This window comes from Temnothorax americanus, unplaced genomic scaffold, assembly GCF_048541705.1.
Source record: "Temnothorax americanus isolate GAGA-0224 unplaced genomic scaffold, ASM4854170v1 Scaffold11, whole genome shotgun sequence".
NCBI classification, from domain to species: domain Eukaryota; kingdom Metazoa; phylum Arthropoda; class Insecta; order Hymenoptera; family Formicidae; genus Temnothorax; species Temnothorax americanus.
Window position 1 is genome coordinate 4101995 of NW_027509242.1, and position 22723 is coordinate 4124717.

General features: G+C 40.3%; 1 protein-coding gene across 3 annotated transcripts; it reads left to right on the top strand.

Moving 5' to 3' along the window:
* Positions 1–12538: 12538 nt before the first annotated feature.
* Positions 12539–22461, top strand: Scap (SREBP cleavage activating protein). Of its 3 annotated transcripts, none has more exons than XM_077420725.1 (13): positions 12539–12901; positions 13945–14130; positions 14216–14449; positions 14711–14891; positions 15094–15239; positions 15316–16408; positions 16494–16764; positions 16844–17910; positions 17992–18151; positions 18280–18463; positions 18559–18698; positions 18799–19010; positions 19138–22461. In XM_077420725.1, exons 2-13 carry the CDS (start codon positions 14015–14017, stop codon positions 19315–19317), a joined length of 3984 nt encoding a protein of 1327 aa, XP_077276851.1. In that variant the 5' UTR covers positions 12539–12901; positions 13945–14014; the 3' UTR covers positions 19318–22461. The 3 variants fall into 3 exon arrangements, with proteins under 3 accessions (XP_077276851.1, XP_077276840.1, XP_077276831.1); XM_077420714.1 differs by lacking the exon at positions 12539–12901 and adding an exon at positions 13155–13609; XM_077420705.1 differs by lacking the exon at positions 12539–12901 and adding an exon at positions 13156–13612.
* Positions 22462–22723: the final 262 nt, after the last annotated feature.

The following is a 22723-nucleotide window of genomic DNA, read 5'->3' on the forward strand; positions in this document are numbered from 1 at the left end:
CAACAAGTAATTAATTAATTCATACATATATGCAAATTAACCGACTAATGACACGAATGCATATAAATATCTTGATCGGTGTTCTTTTTATCTTGCTTTTCCTGAATGTATTAATAAACAGGTGAAATATATAATCGCGAAACCGAAGGGAGCATCTGGACTGAACGTTAATCGATTCCATTCCTTGACGCATAACTCTCATTAAATGGGGATTATACGATATCGCCTCGCGGCGATAAATGCCTCGCTCGTGCCGATATCGTCTACTGGCCGTGTAATTGAATACACAATAAGACGCTGGCTGCAGACGCGGAATCAAGAAAATTGCGAGCAAGCTCTCGTCACGCGACGCAGATTAATTTACATATTCCACCCTCGACGACACTTAAGGCGCCCCTCGAGTCCTTTGTGTATTGCCGATTCAGATAAAACCACGAGGAGGCCTAGATAAGTTAACCAGATTATAAAATCGTAAATATGAAGCTTTGCAATTATCTGAAAGTGCTGCAGAAATTGCGAATTCCTCTCCATAGTGCAATTACGTCTCGTCCTAACAGTTTTATTTTGTGAAGATATTTAATATCGTAGCAATGAGTTTGATTAATTTCACTTACAATTAGTCCATTTATTCTTTATACGAAATAAGAATAACGAGAGTGAATATTCGCTCTGTACTCGACTTGTATCCAGCTTGGATTACATTGGAATGAACAAAGAGTACCTATACTGCCGAGATATTCATACAGTTTCCGAATCTCGGACCCGCTCTTTCGCCGGTGGGGATCGAGAAAGCTGTGCTAATTTATAAAACACACTGGATGGATTTTGGTCCCGTCGCACGATGATTCAGCTCGTAGGCGGAAAAATGGAATTTCCAGGGCCCGGACAGCTGGAATGAACATCGCGCGCTCGCGCGTGCCTTCGTTATACAAGTTTTAATTACAATCGATTCAATTTCCTTCCAACGCCGAGGACGGAGCTTTCCATTCGCCCGCCCATCGGGATACTTCGTCAGGCTCGTTCGTGAACCTGACACTCGTAATACTCCGTTTACCATTTCCGTAAGGAGCGCGCGCGGCGTTTTCGCCGCTTCGATGGCTCGTTGAACGCCAGAAGCTTGGGCGGTTTAAGAAATCTGTTTCTCTTTTCTTATTATTATTATTATTTTTTTTTTTTTTTTTTTTACGAAAGTTGTCGCTCATCGCGAGGTGCATGTCGCGACGATTTCCTTGTAGAACGTCGTTTAATCGCAGAGATTTCCATTAATTACCCCTCGCGCAGATAGCGGAAATTTGCCAAATTCTAATACGTTGCGTATTTTTTTAAACAAAAAAAAATAATTATAACATCCCTGATTTTTCTTGCTTTTCTGGTAATGATATATTGACTCGATCGTATATAATTACAATTTTTTCCTTTGAGAATTTATAGTTGCACTGGTTTAAAAAAAAAAAACAAGATAGCATTTTACTTTGAAGCAGTAAAGACTTTTCCTATGTAGAAGAAAATTTTCGCCATTTCAGGACGATACTCGCGCGTCTCTGAAAAGTTAATGAATAATTTGCATTTTTTTTGCCGCAAAATTATACGCGCGCTACAGCTGGATATTGTACTATCGCGCGAATCGGGAAAGATCGCGGAATTTATTCAAAGATATTCAAAGGAAAACGCCGGCGATTTTCCTCGCCGAGATTGACTGTGCATGGCAAGAAAAGCTCGGCGGAACGAGCGTCGCTTAGCCATCGATTATGAATATTTATAAATCTTAACCCGCCGTTACATAAGTCACGCGAATCGATCGAAACCTCTTTTTTTCATATATACGATTGCTTTCTCAATGAAACTCGCGCACAGCAATTTCTCGCATAAATAATTACAACGTAATCATAACTCCTTTTATTAATCAAAATCGAACGTAATACGAGATAACAAGCGCTGTTATTATAGACGAGATATTTACAATCAATATTTCCGAAGAAATCTGCACGAGTAAAGAACAGTCTGGGTATACACGAAAAGACCGCACTGCAATGGTATAAAGTAAAAATTTAAGTACGCAAATATAAATTATTCAGAAACAGGGACTGCGCTAAAAGGGATGCACTCCTATGAAAAATCTATCTCGAGTCTCGATCAAAAAGCCGTCCGTTCCTTCTCGTCCATTACAGTCTGCGAGCACAACCGCCGGTTCCGATATTCTCATTAAAAGGAGAAGACTAACGTCGCCGCAGTCGCTGAAATATATGAAATTCGCGCGGATTGTATATTGCCGCGTGCTAAATACACGTCGTGTACACCGCACGATGCTCGCGTCGCGCGCGCGTCGGTGTACTCTCATCTTCTTGCCACGTTGACGTCTTAACGTTGGGTAATTAGCGCGGGGACAATCCCGGGACGCGCACCGTGGATAATCGGGAATCTCGTTAGGAACCGCGAAGAAGCGAAGGCGTTTTCTCCACCACCGGCATCCATAAACGTCGCGCCTGATGGGCGCAGATAGGTATAACGTCGGGGGATGAAAGCAAGCTCTTTCTATGTATCAGCGTCGTCGCTGATATCACGAGTGTAAGACCACTCCCGGATTCCGTTAGTCGTCGTCCGTGTGGCGTTCCGTTTAATTTATATGGAAATATAAGCAGTCCCGCGGATTATAAGCAGCCGCGGCTGCTCCTTACCGCGCGACGTCTTGCAGCAAATTATTCCGACCGTCGTCGTCGTCGGGAGACAACGGGACGAGCCTAGATTATTCACCGCCACCTTCACTGTAATGTCATTAATAATTAGCGGTATTGCGGGCCATTTAAACGAACGGCGAACGTCACTTTGCACTATTTTATTTTAATGGCGTTGTAAAGCATTCAATAAGGATCACACTTTTTCGACCAACTTCCTGTCGTCGGAAACTCGACGGCAGGAAGTATTATTTGTATAATTTTGGAAGGCACACGTGCATTTTTCCCCATTTTCTTTCAATAAATTACTGAAAAATTAGATTTTGGAAATTTAAGATATTACCGAAAATAGCCTTCCAATTTTTTATTTCTCATTTTTAGCATTTCTAATTATTCTTAAATCTTTGATCTATTATCGCTATACCATTTCGCCGTCGGGAGACACGGTTTGCTAAATACGTCGAACTGGTGTGCGAAAGTTAATTATCGTGCGCCGCCACGTTTGTCAAAGTCGCGAGATCCTTGCGTGCTGCAAAAGCGAATATTTGACTCGACGCCGACGTCAAAGCCGAGAGATAGCGTTAACACCAGTCGGTTGCCGCATGTACAACGACAGGGACGGGAGAGGGGGGGGGAGGAGAGATAGTTTTAATAAATGCTCATCCCGAGAGAAACTTTTCTCGTCTTTCGTGCGCGCAGAGAGGGATATCGCTTTTCTTCTACATCCGCTAGATGAAAATCCGTCTCTCTGCTCCGGCAACACGGCGACGACTCGGGTTTCATCAATTACGACGGACGACGAAGTAGACAACGCGTGATGGTGCTTTTAAGCGTCTGCGAACGTCTATATAGGATAGCGTTGCCGAGAGATGTCTGCGGGGAAAATTTGTTCGGGAAAATAATAGCTTCGAGATCTCTCGCGAATTTTCAAAAGGGAGAAAATGGAGGGCTTGATATATATTAATTATAATTTTAATTAATGTCTCAAGTAGTATCACGTAGTTGAGAAGAATTGGGGCTCGAGATCCTACGAAACTGATGGCAAGGAGAGCATGGTATACATTGTATTTTTCCGTACAACGGACGACGAAGGTGGTTTTTTACTTTCGGGGTAGGCGCGAAGTTAAACTTAAAACGACGAGCCGGCTGTTTCGCTGACTACGAAACGACAAAGTCTACAAAGCACAAACGAGAAAGTTATATTGAAAAAGTTCATCGTTGGCGCCTGTTCAAGTACTCCGCTAGAAGAAGCGAATCTTATTTCGCGCCTAAAGCATGGCAACATTAATGAAATCGATAACGTTGAATAAGAGTTAATCTCTTATTATATGTATATAGAATAATGCAAAATTTTAGAAACCATAACTTTCGAGTCCATTCGCGCATATTGAAATTTAATACTTTTATTCAGCCTCAAGTAAACAAGTATTTCCGCATACGTACGTTTGCAAAATTTGGTTTCAAATTTAATTCTAATTACACTCGCGTGCGGGCGAATAATCGGAGAATCGGGATTATATTTGTAATTTATATTAAAATCCAACAGTTTACACGAGTCGACTGATCGCCAACTGTTTTGAGAAATTAATTAATAATTAATTAAGTCGTTCACACATATTGGAGATAAATTGCGCAGCGCGTTTATTAATGGCGCATGGTGTGCGGCAGGATATTTCGTAATATCCAGTCTAATCGGTACTCCGAGTTTAATCTCGATGTTTCCGAATGCGAACGGATGTCTGTCGGTGGGTGGATGCGGGAGACGGCGGAGAAAAACGCGAGACCCGGGGAACCGACCCCGGCGCGACGGTGCGGCGGGCGGCAGGGCGCGGATGAAGCTGGAGACGCGGCGGAAAGGGCTCAGCGAGAGGCGAGCTTGTTTACCGCAATAATAAGGTTTAAGCCGCGGCGCGCGAAGGAAGACGAAGCGTCTTTTCTCACGGACTGGATGGATGGAAACTCGAGAAACGCGAACTCCGCGCCCCGTAGCAACCCCGTGCCGTCTGTATACAAGACATATTGCCTCGGGATGATCGCGCAACCGGGCTAAATGTGAGCGAATGAAGTGGGAGAGTACCTATGAAACCAGCCGGCTATTCTCGAAGCTCACGGCATCTCGCAGTGCGCGGGGTACGAACGCACGGCGGATATATAGGTACCGTGATTTTCTTCCTCGGCGCGGCGTCGCGCCGCGTCTGCATTTCCTTTGCGAATACGTCAATGTCCCTTCGATTCCTCGACATCTTTGCACTGCATGCTTACTGTATAAATCTAATCTTAATTAGTGAATTACGAAATTAAGTGTATTTACACATTATCATGTAAAACCTGCGAATTAGGTATACCTACTAATTTGTTAGGTAATTTTTTGGCCCTTTTTTTCTTTTATTTAAAAAGCAGTCAGTTTCGTGATACATTATTTATTATATTATTAGTTGATCTTTTTAACCAACTTCACACGACCAATTAATTGTTTAAAGAAAATGACTACATTTACATTATTATATGCGTTGTTGATTTGTTTTAAGATTATCACAAGATTTCCAATTGTTACACTGAGAATTAAAGTTACTTTTTTGTAATTTATATTTTTCGCTTTAACATCGGGGCGTTTTGCTCTTATTTACCTTATTATGTTTCAAAGTTAATCTTAATTTTTATATTCTCGACAAATTACGGGATATAAATTTGTCGTAAATTCATAAGCTTTATATGGTCGTTGCTTTTTAATAGCGCGGGAGATAATAACGCTAATTCTTCTGCTCGTCCCAAAAATTAACTTCGTTTATATTTAACTTAATTCTTCCTGCAATTAGATCGCGCGAAAAGTGCGCGCGAAAGATTTAATTTCATAGTAAATCTCATTTTTCGCTTCCCTTTCAGCTGGGATCACCGTGAAAGTTGCCGACGACGCGGACGCAGGTCCGTGAAAATTGCGCGCGTAATTTTCCCCGTTTCTCCGACGTTGAAGATCCCAGGATACGACCCTTAAGATATCCTAAAGAAATTGAGACTACACTTTAGACGTCATAAGCCAAGGGGAGCTCGCGGACCCTTTAATATACGAGAAATTGAAAATGTACTCTACAAACGCGACGTCGTTTACAGGAGACGGCAGATTTGCCTCCCTTCCCACCTCCCTTCTCTCTCTCTCTCTATATATATATATATATCTCTCTCTCATTTTGTCGCGCCCCGTATAGAATTCCGAAGAAGATCTTCCGCGATCGAGAAGCAGCGTCATTTATATATCCGAGGGACCGGTATACCTTCGGTCCGTCTTGCCGGTAAGATAAATTGCCATTCGGTCCGCACGATAAACGAACCACCATGGCATCCACCCCACACTCTCTCGCACTTATCCTCTCTCGCTTCCGTTTCTGTCCCGAGAAGCGAATAGAGACATACGCGCGCTGTTTCGTTTGGCGGATCGTTTCCCCGTGCAAAACGCCGAAGACGTATAAGTCTACTCCATCAAGCGTCGAGAGCTCCGGAAAGAGCTTATCAAACTTCTGTGAAGGCGCGGGGTTTCGTAATATCGCCGTCGCGCGCGCTATCCCGCGCCGCGCGCGATCGATCTTCCGACGTAAGGAGTCGATTCGCGGAGCCGGAAATTAAGCTCGCCACCAATTTTTTTTTTTTTTTTTTTTAGACGAAGTTTGTGCCAGCATTTATCAGCGAGGGGAAAAAAAGTATTTCCACAACCCTCTCCCCGTGAATCGTTGGTTGTTGGTTGCGGCGAAAAGTCTGAGGTTTAACTCTGATGGTTTTCCGCCTCTTTTCAAACTGCAGGAAAATGTTGTTAACGGATATAGAATAACGCGGCTTGTGCTTTTACCCTTCCCGATCTCGGAAACTTTAGAAAATATCTAAAAATTTTAAAACTTCCTTTCTCTTTCTGTGCGCGCGCGGGAGTCCGTTTAACTCGGAACCAGAAACTTCCTTCGAGCCATCGGAAAAATAATTTGCAAGGACGTCCAGCTGCTCGAATCGCCCGCTGGTTCGTCTCGGCAAGACATCCATCATTTCTCGGAGATGCCGTTGCATCAATTTCGATCAGCGAAGACGTGCGAGTCGAATGTATACACAAGCGGAGAGAAAAGGTTTCGGGCAAAAGTCATCGAAGGAAAAATCACGGGGAAGACAGATGCGCCCGTGTCACCGGAGAAGCAATTTTCAGGGAACGCAGAGGGGGGATCTCATTTTAAAATTAATAAATTAATATACTCCTGAGATACACAGTTCGCCGGAACGGATACTTAATATTGGATATAATACCGGAACTTTCGTGTAGTAGATTTTTTTCTAACAAAGTTTTCCCACTTGAAATCGTTGTAACTTGTTACTTTTTAATATTTGACACTCATCGGGCATTATTTTCATCCGAAAAGCATGTTTTCCCATATTGAGATATATTGAGAAGAGAAAAACTCTCTCTCTCTCTCTCTGAAACAAATATTTTTGGCAGAATGTAATTAGATACAGGTACACAGAATTGATTGAAAGAAAACCAATAACGTATAAATGAACTAAATAGATACAAATAAATTTTTCTATTTCTGCAAACTACTCCACTAAAATTGTTATATTTTAACCGACCCTCGAATAACCGTCGATTTAATCAACGTTATCAAAATGCGAAAATATGGATATCCATAGAAAAAATAACATGTTATTTTTTTTACTAAAATATACATATAGAACTAAAGTTTTATATTGGATCGAAAATTTATCGTATATAGAAATATCTGGGATGCGATAGTATAGATTTATCGAGCAAAACCATGTGTCGCGCTTAAATAAGAAAGAAATGATCGGATTTTTTTCGATATTATTTCACAAAAACGCGCAAAATTTATTAGATTCTTGAGAAACTCTCTGCGCAATGAAGGATTAAATCCAGTTTCCCGAGCTAACTCAGGACCTCGAATATCGATTTCATCCGCGCGCAGCGGACGAGAGAAGCCATCGAGCTCGACTAACTAACGGTAGCTGGCGCAACGCTATCGATATCATTAATATTTATCGAAGCGATTTTATTATAAGCCCCATTTTGCCTATATTGCTTAAGAACCTGTACCTCGAGCCGCGGATATCGGTCCTCGTTATCTAAGGACGAGGCTTCTGCTCGTAGCATAAAATTTTACCGGTTTACCGTTATAATGAAAACCGCCGACGAACTCCCACGAGGACTTCGGTGATAAACGTAACGTTATAACACAGCGTTATAACCTCGTGTAACAATTATTTAGCATAATGTACAATACGACCATGCTATACGGATGTAATTAATTATCGGAAGTTGAATGTAATTTGCATACTGCATCGAGTAAATATAATTTATGATTTAACTCTTCCGAAAGGAGGGTTTCTATTAAAAGAGGGAAAAAAAAAGAATTGAAATTACTTTTTCATGTTAAATTGGACGATACCTTTTTCACAGTTTTAAATTATTGAATATCAAGTATCGTGGTGTGTAAAAATATCTCGTATTAGAACTCATTGTCATCATCAGTTAATGTAGAATGCGCGTAAAATTAAATTCAGAACAAAATTTAATTATTAACCTGTCTCGCCGTTGAGGTGTATAATTAAAAATCAAAGTTAGTTGACAATATTAAATAAATGTCTAATTAAATCACTGCCTCAAGTTTGAAAAGACATTTTAAAATTTAATAAAGGATAACGGTTTATTATCATTATACACATAACTTTGCTGACGCACATTCTGTATGGAACGCCCGAACGATGGCAACATGTGCACCCAATGGCAATCGTCGGAGAAACTAATACATACGTATATCTCGATGCGCGCTATTATCTTCAATAATTACTTCCAATAACTGTTCGATAACTACTATCTGAAAATGAACCATTTGTCGGTAATGCATCTTTTATTTACATTTTACGCATATTTTATAATATTTATATTTAAAAAATATGAAAATTATCGACATTTTCCTGAGTTCACTTAAAACATTATCAGTTTGTATTGTTTTTTTTTAATTCAATTTTATTCATTTCGAATGCTGAAGATACTCTGTCATCTATTCAATAAGAAATTTTATTACACAATGCTGATAAGAAAGTGTTAATGAATACTCAAGATACTCTGCCGTTGATCGAAAAAGGTCAATATTTGCGGATATATCTGTACAGCGACACAGTCGCTGCATGAAAAAATTCAATGGTCAAGGCCTTGTGTAAATCTGGCTCGACAGTATTCTTTGTTACCGCAACAAACATGCAAATACAGGCTTAGTTTACAGGTTTACACCGACTATTTAGTACGCGTATCAACTACCGTATTCAGGCTAAATCCCTTAGTTTACACCGATCGTACCAATATGGACTTAGCCCGAATATAGTACTTGGTACGCGTATCAAAGGCTCGGTGTAAATCAGATCTATGACGCTTGACGTTGTTTTTCAATTATTTCTTTAGCGCGTCGTCGCCTAGCGCGCATGTGCGCACGGGCTATTTTTTGCTAATTATGCTAATTATATAGACGGATGATGTATACTTCTTGCGCACATATCTGCGTTATGAATGTCTTAAAGGGCAGATAAACTTATCACCGGAAAGCGAGTATAGATATAAAAGTAGAGCATGTCTAAACATTCTTCCTCAAAACTTTGTCAACCAATGTCTTAAGAAACATTTTCAAGACCTTCTAAATCTAAAAGAACATCCGAATTATCTTTTATAAAATATTTTTTGGAACAATTATAGCTATAAGGGTCGTTCAAATGAAGCAGACTCGTGTCACTTCGACGTGAATTCGTGAAAAGTGACGTTACTGGAGATGAGACATCTGTCCAAATGTTAGGGGTGCCTATATATAGCACTATTAGCAACAGTGATATGTGATACGTATATTTATTTGTGTATAGATATATTCTTATGCTGTCTTAAATTACACTTCACTCAAACCAGCTAATCTATGTTTTATTTGGATGACCCTTATATTTATATTACCGCGATCGCTATTATTTATCAGTTAGAATTTATATGTCACGGCCAATCTGATTGTGACACAGTCTACAAAAATGTTTATTGTTTACTCAAACTTTTAAGATATCTCTTATACGACTTTAAGATGTCATAATATTTTCTGGGAAATGTTGCAGAAATATTGTGTAATCACTTAATCGGACGAATCAATTCGTCATAATTTCTATCAAAATTGTCGTCGTCGATTATGTAAAATCACTGAATATAGTATTGACGAGTGGAAGAAATTGAAATCTTTTTTGTTTTTTGCAGCACAACTACTCGTGCGCTTTTATAAAATTGAACACATGAAGTGCGTACAAAGTGAAGCACGCTTCGTCGTCCAACCGAAAAGAGAAGGATTATTTACTTAAACAAGTCGAAAAAGCAGTATTTTTTAAATAAATAACTTGATAAGGCAACTTGATACTAGCCAGATCAACCACACGAGTGAATCTAACGAAATTTTTCTACAAGAAAATTACGATCATTACAATTGTTTTTATCACTTGTTAAGAATCACTCGCTCTTTTTTGCACCACGATGTACATCGATCAATATGTATGTATTAACTTCTGTAACTTTTGTATAAATATAAAATTATAATTATATAAATTACAATTATATTATTACATTCACTAACATATAGCAATTTTATATAATAATTATTTAATTTATAACAGAGTATTTATAACATTTTATTGATATACGATATACATAGATTTCGATAAACTTACAAACGACTTTTTTTTTAAACAAGTGAGCATGTATGTTATGTACGTTATATTATCCGATTTTAATTTCAAATAGTTTTGTGGATACTATATGGGTCGTAAATAAATAAATAAATGCGCTTTGCTATGCATTTATTACTATGCAAACATTTTTTTTTTAACGCACAAGATAAGAGCACCAATGAAAAAAAAAGAGGAACCGTGAAGCGGAAACGCGAGAAGGAAATGAGTGTACTAATGTTCCGAAATCTTCTAAGAGATCTTAAAAACCATATAAAAAAAATGCTCCTTACATATCCGCATAAAACGTATTCGCCCATTGTTCGCATGTGGCCATTAATCTCGCCATTAATGGTGAAAAATAAAAGGCGCAAAAGTTGGACAATGAAAAAGGGAAAGAGGAATAGAATTCGGAAAATTGAAAGCACGCGCTGAACGGAGAAAAAGAAAATGGGACAATATCGCGTTACCTTATAAATTAGTATAATGACGCCGGAGTTTACGTTAATATCAATTACGAGACGTATTAACGCGAGTATAAGGCGAACTTTTTCCAAAACTCCCACGATTTGCTCGCAGAGAGCCGCGCCGCGCGTCTCACGTCCCGTCGACGCAAGCCCGCACGTTTGCAGACGATTGACCCCTGAACGATACTGACCATTTGCAACAGCCTAATTTCCATTTATTACGCAATTGATGCAATTAGACATGTCAATCGCGGGATAATAGGCGCACGCACGGGACGCCGCGCCGGTCGGCTTGCGACCGCACGAAGCGGAGCTCGACTAAAGTCAATCGAACGAGAAGGATATATACCGGAACGAACCGAATTATTAACGACGCGCGGTGTTAACTACGTATAATTAAAGTGACCTCGCGTTTTCTTCTTGACCGCCCACGCGTGTTGTATGATTAATTGATTAATTGAAATGCGGCAAAAAAAGAACTAGAAAGGAAGAAGGCATGCTCTCATTAATACCACGGCATTGACAAATCTCGATTTCGAGAGAAATTTGTTTTTATAATCTACAGTAGAAGTTAAAGTGAACGGGAAGAGATAATTTTAAAAAGGTGGAAGTAAAATTTACATACAACTCATAAAAGAACGTAATATAAATAATGTTATCATGAGTATTTAACATGACATTTTCAATTAGGATACTCGAGATATGTTTTTTCTCGTTAAATATCAACTTCGATATTTAACTCGTGAGCTTTTTGCATCTTGAAATCTATTTGCGAGGTTCCTCCGCTCCGCTCCGCTCACGAGCTTTTTACAACATATAAAATTTATTTACGAGGCTCCTATAGCCGCCCTACTCGAAAAATTAAGCTTTATTCGTAGCATTCAAGCTGTTAGCTACATACGCATGCGATGAAGCCTCATGAATAGATAGCGGCAGAAAAGAATGGATTTTAACAATTCTAAACAGAAAGCGATCATTCCGACTTTGCAATTGTTAGAACCCTCTATGAGGAAAAGCGCTCGTGTAATTTAAATATCATTTATCTCTCAATTGTTAAATTATTGTTAATCAACTTATCACAAAAGCTTTTCATTATTTAAGCGTGCCCTAACGCTTCCGTTCTCCAGCAATAAAAATTCTGATTTTCATCAAGAAACTACACAAGAATTTTTATCATTTTCTTTCTGTATTCCCGTAAGAATTCTTTTTTTTAATTCAAATATAATTTATCTCTCAATTGTTTAATTATCGTTGTCAACTATCACAAAAGCTTTTCATAATTCAAGTCCCCTAATGCCTCTCCGTCAGCAGAAAACCCTGATTTTCATCGAGAAACGCGTGCAACAATTTTATCATACTTCCTGGATTCCCGTGACAATTTTAATTTTATTCGGACTATTTTTTTAAATTAACGTCCAATCTCCCGAGGACGAAATTCTTCTTTTCCTCTTTCGCCGCATCCATCCCGTCAATCCCTCTCCCGAATTTTCGAACAATCGTTTCTGCGCCTCTGCATTATAAGCAGACGCGCGCAAAAACATTTTTTTTTCCCCGCGAGGCACATTACCGCGGGAGGCCTTCGATTATGCATGCGATCGAATCACGGATCAGTTATAACTGCGCGACTCGGCGAGCGTGCTGAGCGTGCACGCATCGCACACTCCGGGCGCGTGGCCAGTTACGCGACGGACCTCGTCCGCGCGAGCGGACAAAACGGATAAACCTTCTCCGTTCGCGCGCCCGCCGCCGTCACCGAGCTGACCGAGACGAGACCGAGCCCGTTTCGCTCTCTTTTCCCTTCCATCCCTTCTCGGTCGGCGGCCAGCGGCCACGTGTGCGTTCGGCGACGCACCTGGCGATTGGCCACGCGCCGGGGGCTCGGCCCGGGTTGGGCTCTCCTCGATTCAAAAATAAATCAACCCGGCGGGACGCGGGACCCGCGGCCTCGCCGTCGGCCAGTGCACTCCGGATCGACTCGAGGACCTCCGGGAGGGAGGGGGGGCCAGCTTATCGCGCGCGCGAGGATTGAGGAATGTAAGCGGAGCGAAGAAGCGGAATACTAATCATCAACATCGTCATCGTCATCGTCGTCCGCACGCTACGATCACGTCCAGGCGCGCCGCCGCCCGCCGCGCCGTCACGCTCGCTCCGCTCGTCCCTCTGCTCGCCGGGATTTTTTTTCCGCTCGAGCGAGTTGGAGCGAGTTTACGCGAGCGGAGACGCGCGGCCCGCGACGCACGTGCGGCGAGCGGCGATTCGCGATTCGTACGAGCGCGCCGCGGAATCGAACCCCCAAGTAGCGGCGGCGCGGTCCTCCACCTCCACCTCTCCCCCGCCGCCGTCGCCGTCGCCACGGTTTTTAACGCGGCCTTTAATGCGCCGCAAAAACGAGCGCGCCGAACATAACCTCCGACGCGGTACCGTGCACGCGCCGCGCGGCGTAGTTATTTTTTTTTGTTTGCCTCCCCGCCGGGATTTTATCGCGCGTTAATTATATTTTTATCGCTCGTCGTCCCGACTGCCGACTCCAGTGCTCGTCCGCCTCTGTCCGCCTCCGCGCGCGCGGCGAAGCGCGAGACCGAAAGAGGGAACCAACAAACTGCGCACCGTCGTAGTCAGTCGTCATCGAGGACGTCGCGATCGTGCCCCGCGGGAAACGATCGATACTTTTAAGCCTTCCTGGACTGGAGCGTCGCATCGCGCTGGAACGTGGACGATGATGCGGGATGGTTAGGGGATACCGTCGTAAGTCGAGAGCCGTACGCAGCGTTAGCAGCGAGACGTGAACTGGCGCCGCGCGAATTTTGGAGAGAACGCCTCTTCGCTCGCTCGCGGAGGCCGGAGAATTCCGTTATCGCGCCGTTCAAAACGGCGCCGCGAATTTAAATATCTGGGCGTAACGACGCACACGCACTCCCCCGGTTGCGTAACGACGGCGATAATCGATGGGAAAAACATGCGGCGCCTTTTTGTTCTTTCTAACCTGCTCTAACCTATCTCTCTCCGCGCCGCGCGGCGTATCGTGTGTCACGGCTACCGTGTCGATACTTAGAGCGGCTTGTGTTGGATGTTGCCAGGTCAGTTTAGGGGCGGCACGCCGGCCTGCAATCGGGGGATGTCGCACGGACGGCGCAGCACGTAGGTGAAATGTCTCGCAGTCTGCCGGACAGGGTGGCCGGGGTCTACTATGCCCACGGCCTATTCTGCTCCTCCCATCCCATCGCCGTACTCTCGCTCGCGATATCGGTTCTCTTGCTATGCTGGTGAGTTTATCCCCCTTTTCATCCCGATACCCGGCGCCTTGAGTTGATCCACAGCGAGAGACTGATTTTTGTCCGATTGTCGCAGCTACCCACTTGTCAATCTACCCATGCCGGGCAATGCCCCGAAAACCCTGATCAACAACACTGTCCTACCGGCGAACGGCACGGAGACCTCGGTGCTCTACGTCCAACAAGTGGTGCTGAGAATCGGAGTGATGCCGTGGAACGAGGACCTGACGCTGATGGACGCCTTCAGGGGACCCCTCTACGAAGTGTTCAATCTCTTGGAGATCATACGGAACTATCAGCATCCAGAAACGTGAGTGCTCCGTCCAATTGGTGTCGATAACTCATACGCGACGGCAAAGAAGATATTAATTAAGCTATTTGCTTCTAAGGAGAGTCTTATAATGTCCAACTTCTTTTTTAAGACGTTTAGATACATTCAAAAATTATTTTATGTAGCGCAAGATATACGAAAAACATTATACTTGTCGTTAAAAGAAATACAAAAAGAATTGGTATTTCGATCATTTTGGAAGGCCTTTTCTTTAGAATAATGATGTGATCTGATTTTTAGATTGAAAACACTTGGCCAGGTGTGCCTGCACATTGAAGCGGTGAAGAAAAGAAACGGCAAGAAGGCCGAGGTTTTGCCGGAGTACAACTGTCTTGTTCTGTCGCCCGCAAATCTCTGGCAACAAAGTATAGAGTTGTTCGCTCAGGACACAAACCTCATTAATACAATATTTTCGTATCAGGTAAATATACACAATTATGATATTACGAAACTGTAATTAGTGCAATTGTTCTGTATGAAGTAGTCCCATAGATAATGACACATTATTTTTTTATTGTAACGAAACAGATAAAGCATTCTTTTCATTTTGGCACGTTAGTCTTATCTTTAGTGTGAGACGAAAAAAAAATTTGGTTAATTTGTTTTTATCTTTATTATTACAGAATTTTCAGAGGGGAAAAATAAGTCTCGCGGAAGTGATGTTTGGGATGAATTTAAAGGAAACAGGAGTGAAACGGTATCCCGCTCGAGTTCGTCAGAGAATCCTCCAATATGCCGTAACCATTTATTTGAAGAAATACGATCAGGAGTGAGTTCATACAATTCGTTATTTTTTTATAATTCATTATTGTGATTATATTAACGTACGTGTTATTTACTTATAGATTCATAAAAGGATTGCAGCACCGACTGAGAACCTATTATCCTCTGCATCAAAACGCCGACAACGGCACGGACGTTGATGCGCGCGGTGAAATATTGAACATCTTCTATCCCGGTGAATTCAATTACAGTGAATTCTTCCCGCTGATGATGACTTCCCTAGCCTTATTTTTCTACGAGTACTTCCAAGTGCGGAAAATAGAACTGGTAAAGTCTAAAATTGGCATTGCATTCAGCGCCAGCGTGACGGTGATGGGCTCGCTGTCAATGACCGTGGGTGAGTGTTTCTTCTTCGGTCTAACACTGAACTTGAGTGCCAAGGAGGTGTTTCCGTACTTGGTGATTATCTTCGGCCTCGAAAACGTTCAGGTGTTGACTAAGAGTGTCGTCAGCACGCCCGCCCAATTGGACGTGAAAATACGCGTCGCTCAGGCTTTATCCAAGGAGGGATGGTCCATTACGAAGAATCTACTCACGGAAGTGACGATTCTGACCATCGGGCTATTCACTTTCGTCCCTGCTATCCAGGAATTTTGCATATTTGCCATTGTTGGACTGCTGAATGACTTTTTCCTGCAAATGGTATTCTTCTCAACGATCCTGGCGATCGACGTCAGACGAACGGAACTGTCCAACGAGAATTCCAAGTTTCACCTGTCGCACATTCAGACATCGCGCAGACAACAGTTTACCACCACCATTACCAACAGGAAGCCTCATATATTCCGCTCCAAGTCTCATCCGAGATTGAACGGTCTGTCTACCGGCCCGACGAACGTTATCGCTCCGAATACGCAGAATACTCACACCCTGGCAAAAATTCCCAAGCGTTTAAGACTGGTGCATTTCTGGGCGCGGACGCGAATTTTCCAGCGCGCATTTATGGTAGGGATGGTCGTGTGGATCAGCATGACCATTAACGATTCTGGTATCATCGAGCACATAATACACCTTAGCGAGACGCTGAAGCCAGAAACTGACATTGACGGATATACGGTGGACAAGCCTCAGTCATTAAACTACGTCGAGCTAAATACGGCAACACCTATGTCCATATCGCCCGCAACCATAGCCCCGGTTAATTTAAATGAACAGGTGACTTTTTCATTTCCAATGGGCAAAACGTTCTCGTATTTTTTTTTTATAACCCATATATTTAAAAATATATATATCTTTTTAGGCTCTAACTAATAACGCAACAGAGGAATTAAACAAGTTAAGACCTACGGATTTCCCGCCTTGGAATAGCTTATCATTGTATCACTGGTCTTCGATTCTCTCAATGTACAATGTGTCGATTGCCGGTGGTCGAGTGACTATATTACCGACGATAAAGTTATCGCACGCAGTGAACCCGCAGTTAGCGAAACAAATTAGTAACCCAAATGACGTTCAACATTTCCAGTGGCAGAGTCTCGCTACAGCCGCGCTCGATCCTCTAGATTTTTCAGGTTTGGCTCTTTCAATTGAACGTTACGAAAAGTTGGTTATCGAATTTTCAACCTTTTTACTCTTCCTTTTATTTTCTAGATATGGAGGTGCCGTCGAGATCGGAAGGGCGCGTATTTAATACGGATGCGCCTTTTGTACCGTCGAGTCCGATGGAGATATTTCTGGCGGCTCTGCTGTGTCTTATTAGCGTGATCGTGGTCGCTTATACGATGGTCGTACTGTACCGTTGTATCTGCACGAGAAATTACGCGGAGTGGCGAGCCAGCTGGCACCAGCAAGAAAAGACGCACGACTCCGTAACTCAGTTAGTGCTGGAGGCGGTACCGCTGGTTCTGGAAGGTCATACTCAGGAAGTGGAATGTATCGCGACGGACGGTAACACCGTCGCTAGCACGTGTTTAGCGGGACACATCAGGATATGGGATTCGACGTCCGGCGAGCAATTGGCGCATATCGATAGACGACAATTCTTCAGCGGTCCGCAGAAAACGTTGAGTCAAATGTCGCCGGATGCCGACGAGTTGATGTCGGATTACGAAAGCGGCTCGCCACCTTCCAGGGGAGAAATGGAGGCGGCACAGTCGATGGAATTTTATTCACCGGCCTCGGCGATGTATCAGGGAAAGCTATCTCCCGCTTACAATATGCGAAGGGTTAATAGCAACAATAACAACAACCACAAAAGACGGTCTATAGGGACCATGTTGGATTACGATTATCAAATCAATGAGCTCGGTAGCGACAGCAAGCAGAAGCTATTACGTCGAAGCTTAGGCAGTGCTTACGATCTTCCCGATCTGAAACCGGCGATCAACATCAAATTCTCAACCATAAAATATACACCTTCGCAAAAGAATTATGATCAAGGCTTCGACTTCGGGGACCGATATAAAGTCTTATTGGAGGAACACAATAAGTCGATCGAGGAGATGCAAAAATCTAAAACCAGGGAACAAATGAGCGTTTTTCCTGGAAGGTCAAACAATTTAGTTGGCAGCACGTCCTCCATAAATACCGATCGCACAATACAATCGTCGCACATCATATCGGCGATTTGGTGCATGGATTATCAGGAAAATCTCATAGTAGTGGGATGCGCTAATGGCAGTCTCGAATTCTGGGAGGGTACGACCGGTAGATTCAAGGTGAGACACGAATAATCCAAGTGAATGTATTATTAAACGTAAATTAATTCATTCATTCAATAATTTTTTTTCTTTACTCAGTGTCTCTTCGATGATGGATCGGGACTTGGAATCTCCGCAGTTAAACTCATCGGTAGCAGAGTAGTGGCAGCTAAATTGAATGGAGCTGTCGACTTTTTGCAACTTGAGAGTTACAGCGAAGGCCAGCAGATTGATTGGGGCTTTACATCTTACAGAAGAAGTAAATAATATAAGATAATGGCTCATGAATCTATTATGATAATGAATTTATTTCTATGTTATATTGTATATAAATAACAAGGTTATTTCTTTATTAAAATATATTTACGTTTAATTGACCTATTGTAGCGCATGTGCGAACGGGAAGCGCTGGTTCGCCCATGGATATAAATAACACCATGCAAACAGAGGAAGACCTGCGCTGCATGAAAATTGGCTCTTATAGAGCGCATCAACAAGCGATCACTGTTTTAGATAGCGAAGGCGGGCGTGTATTAACAGGCAGCCAGGATCATACTTTGAAAGTATACAGGTATATATATATATATATATATAATATAGTCTAATATACTCCAGTTTGTTTTTTCTAAAAATTGTTCATGTATTTACTATTTTTATATTATCTAGGCTAGAAGATCAGCTGCCTCTGTATACGCTTCACGGACATAGTGGTCCGATATCGTGCCTCTTTATTGATAGAATAAGTCCCATGACATCCGGTAGTGGGTCTCAAGATGGATTATTGTGTGTGTGGGATCTTTTGACAGGTAACACCTCCCCCCCCCTCCCATTTCAACAAATATATTTAGTAATTTATTATAATTGTTATGTCTCCTAATCTAATGCTTTTATGTAATATTCTTATAGGAGCATGCATGTATAGTATTCAAGCCCACGATGGTGCTGTAGCCGCTATCACATGTTCAGTGTCCTATGTGATAAGCATCGGAACAGATGAAAAATTGTGTGTCTGGGAACGCTTTCAAGGACACTTATTACATACTTTGCCGGCACACAAAGTAGCTTATAGCTTACAATTAGTGATGTTGACGCATCATCTCCTCATAACTAGTAATCAGGTATATATATAAATACATATATAAAACTGATTCTCTTAAATATTTATCGATACACAAAAATAAATCGGGGCAAATAAAGTACTTTCATACACAAAAATAAATCTCGATCTGACCGTTAATGTTTCAGGGATCATTAGTAGTCTGGGACGTAAGAACGGGCGAGCCAGTGCGAGAAGTAAGATTGGGTCATAAAGACAGCTGCATTTTCGTGAAGCAAATGTTGGCGTTGGGAGACAGCGTCGTTTGCGACTACGGTCGGCAATTGAGAATAGTCAGATTTCCATTGGTCTCTGATAAACTGGACTAAGGTGTTTGCGCGTGTACATAGGCGTTTTTTTTCTTTTAATCTAACATTATTTGAAGAAGTGTCTTATGTTATTAGTCTGTTACTACGTTTACGCGAGCGTTACTTCTGTAGTTTACGCAGAGTAAATTATCGTAAGTTACTACAAAATCCTGTTTATGCGAAGGAATTATCGTACGTTACTACAGAAGTAACGCTCGCGTAAACGTAATAAATATGTGAATCTTGGAAACTAGATTTTTATACAACATATATCGCGTGTATATTCTAAAGAGTGATGTATATTTTCGATGTAAGTTTATGTTATATTATAATACACGTCTTCACGGGAATATATTTTTTATCCGACGAAACACTATATACATAAATAACCACATCTTCGATTTTTATGTCGCGAATCATAGACATTAATGGCGTTAAACACCAATTGAAAAGATTGAAGAAATGAAGATTGTATAGTTACATAGACAACGGTACGTTCTATTCAGTTCTTTTTATTTAATTTAATTAAAGATCATTTAGATTTCCGAACTCTACAACATCGAACAACTCGAAACATTTTTAGCATGCGTTTATTTAATACTTTGTAACATGCATAGTGGCTGTGCTTCATTTTCGAACGTTTATTAGTTTTTGTTATGTAATATAAAAGCGTCTAATGTTTTATTTAAACGTTTTTAATCTTTTTATAGTAAGTAACATCGTGATAACATACATGCATTTGTAAAACCGATGTTGTTCTCTGATGCAGAAGCGTTAGTTATATTCCATGAAGTGTTTAACAATAATTACGGTAATGACGCAAAAGTAATATTGCATCTCTATAATAAAAAAACCGTAAGTGATTTTGAATATTTGCATCTAACAAATGAATACCAGTTATGGAATTATGAAAAAATTCATTTAACAATTTCTCTGCAATTTTTAAAATTATCGGATAATGTCACTATGTTATAAATTTATTGATTGAAATTATTTCTAAGTTTCTCTTATGAGTTTTTATGTATGTAAATTTATTGTATAGATGAAAATGCACTGACGTTGTGTACATCAGGTTTTAAAAGTGCCTTTATCGTATCCGTCATTTTCATCTTCGTATCGAGAAAAGAAGCGAAATAAAAACGTAGATAAATATGATAAAAAGAAATAACTTTGTTCCTTATTACACACTATAGTAAGTGAGACAAACTTAAAAATTTATTTTCTATTTAGTCAGAATTTTGCAATATGTGTCTTACTTATTTAATGACGTAGCGTTTGTCACTACTGTTATTTAACTCTTTAACTACGGCTGTCGTCAATAAGCGATTTTACGATTTTAAGATATGTTGCGATGCGGGGGTCGCTTATAAATATATACCTGAAGTTAAAGGGTTAACTGAAGAAAATTTAGCATATCCAGATTGTTTTAAAAGTTTTGGGAAGACTATATGGGAAGGCTATGATGTTATTTTTAAATATTATGTTGGTTATATATTAGGGTTTGAAATTTAATTTATTTCATGGATAAAGAGTTGAGTATATAAGATAATTCTTAATTATATGTCAATATCTCATGTGTTATATATAACTATTCGAGAAATAAATTACTTATAATCATGATACTTTGTCTCTTATTTTGAGCTCTAAAATCACCTTTGGAAAAAAGATATTGATTTTGACATATAATTAAAAGAATTGTTCTGTGTAAATTGATTATATATAGTTACTCGTGAACATATTTCGCCGATTCCATTGATTCTACCGATTAGATGTCTATTCATAGTCATTGTACCAGAAAACATTTCAATTTATGTAGGCTTAAAAACAACTTACTAGCGGTCATCCCTTTGAACAAAGTGACGTGTGCTTTTACTTTATCCGAACTATATTTACACAGTCACACTGTAATAATGTGTTGCATCTAAATCAATACATACAATATAAGATATGCTTCTTTACTTGCTTTTTACTTAACATGGCAGCTACATTGAACTTTCTTTAAAAACGTATAATGTTATGTAAAGGGGCATAGGTCTTGGAGAAGAGTGTACTGTGTAAGCTGTTTCATATGTTACATGTTACTTTATTTCTTTTGCTAACGAGCGGACTTGTTGGCGATTTCGAAAGATGCAATGAATTCGTATTTAAGATATATGGAGCGAAAATCAATTTATTAAATAGTCGAATACCGTAAATAATAAAAATTAACTCAGGAATATTGGCATGTCGGGCAATATTGCTAATAAGATATCGTGAAGAATGATTATTTCTCTCGATTCCGATTCTTGCTAAATACTTTCTACATTATCTTGTCCTATGTAATATCGTTACATTAAAAAATTTGTAAATTATATGCGCAGTGATATTATTTCCAAAATAAGTCGGACTGTATTAATTTATATGCCATTTCTCGTGAGTTAATCGTTTAGACTGAATATATACTGTTCTTATTAATAAATATTTTGACTTTTGATGCAAAATACTAGCGAGTCGAGCCAACAAAGAAAGAAAAATATAGCGATATGAATATACATATATACATTTTTTTAAAGCAACTTTCTACATCACAAGACATTGCGTGATTTATGTGTCTGATAAATCGTTGCACAACCGAAGAGAAAGTAAAAAATATACGATTAATTTATTTCATTAATCGCATTAATTTTTGAAAAAGTGATAAAAGTATGTCTGACTATAATGTTCTATGCTGGTTAGGATGCCGTGATCGAAACATTATCGTCACAATTTTTTTGCGATTTGTTGAACATTCTGTATTGTAACAAAATGTACTCTTAATAGAAACAATTGGCTCGCTAGCGATTAATTAATTAAATCTGTGTGATTTTATATTTATTTGAATAAAACGCGATTACAAGACGTCGAGTTGAATGCACAGTACAGAGCAGAATATATTGTTCTTAATAAAAATTGTCGTATTTAAAATAGAGCCACACTGAGAAAAAAAGTATTTTAATCCAAAAAAATATTTATTAGGCTCCTATATCGTCGTCCTCAATCAGGGACCAACACATGTCAGCCAACGTAGAATCTAATTTCTTGCCTTTATATCGTGTCTCTATAGGGCTTGGCTACTTATTGGTGAAATTTCTCTCCTTGTTCATTTGATTCTGTATCCAACAATAAACTAAATAATTATTTTGGTTATTGTACTGTGTTATTTTCACCAATACGAATGTTATATTGAATATATTTCACAAAGTGGACACTTACAGTTATTCTAATTCTGACACAATTATTTAAAAACCAACTTTCCATCGAGAAATTATTGCGTATTCGTATGTTTATGATTTTGAACTTTACAGCAAGGAATGCTGCTGTTTTGATTGAAACTTATATACTTATATTTCACTTTATTATAAGTAAGAAATTTAACGAATAGTTTATGTTGAGATATGTTTATTTACAA

Excerpts from the sequence above, each read along its gene's own strand:
- Scap (XM_077420725.1), top strand. The coding sequence starts at position 14,015 with ATGTCTCGCAGTCTGCCGGACAGGGTGGCCGGGGTCTACTATGCCCAC. Across the intron at positions 14,450-14,710 it reads AACTATCAGCATCCAGAAAC|ATTGAAAACACTTGGCCAGG; the intron begins GTGAGTGCTCCG and ends TCTGATTTTTAG. Across the intron at positions 18,464-18,558 it reads CATACTTTGAAAGTATACAG|GCTAGAAGATCAGCTGCCTC; the intron begins GTATATATATAT and ends TATATTATCTAG.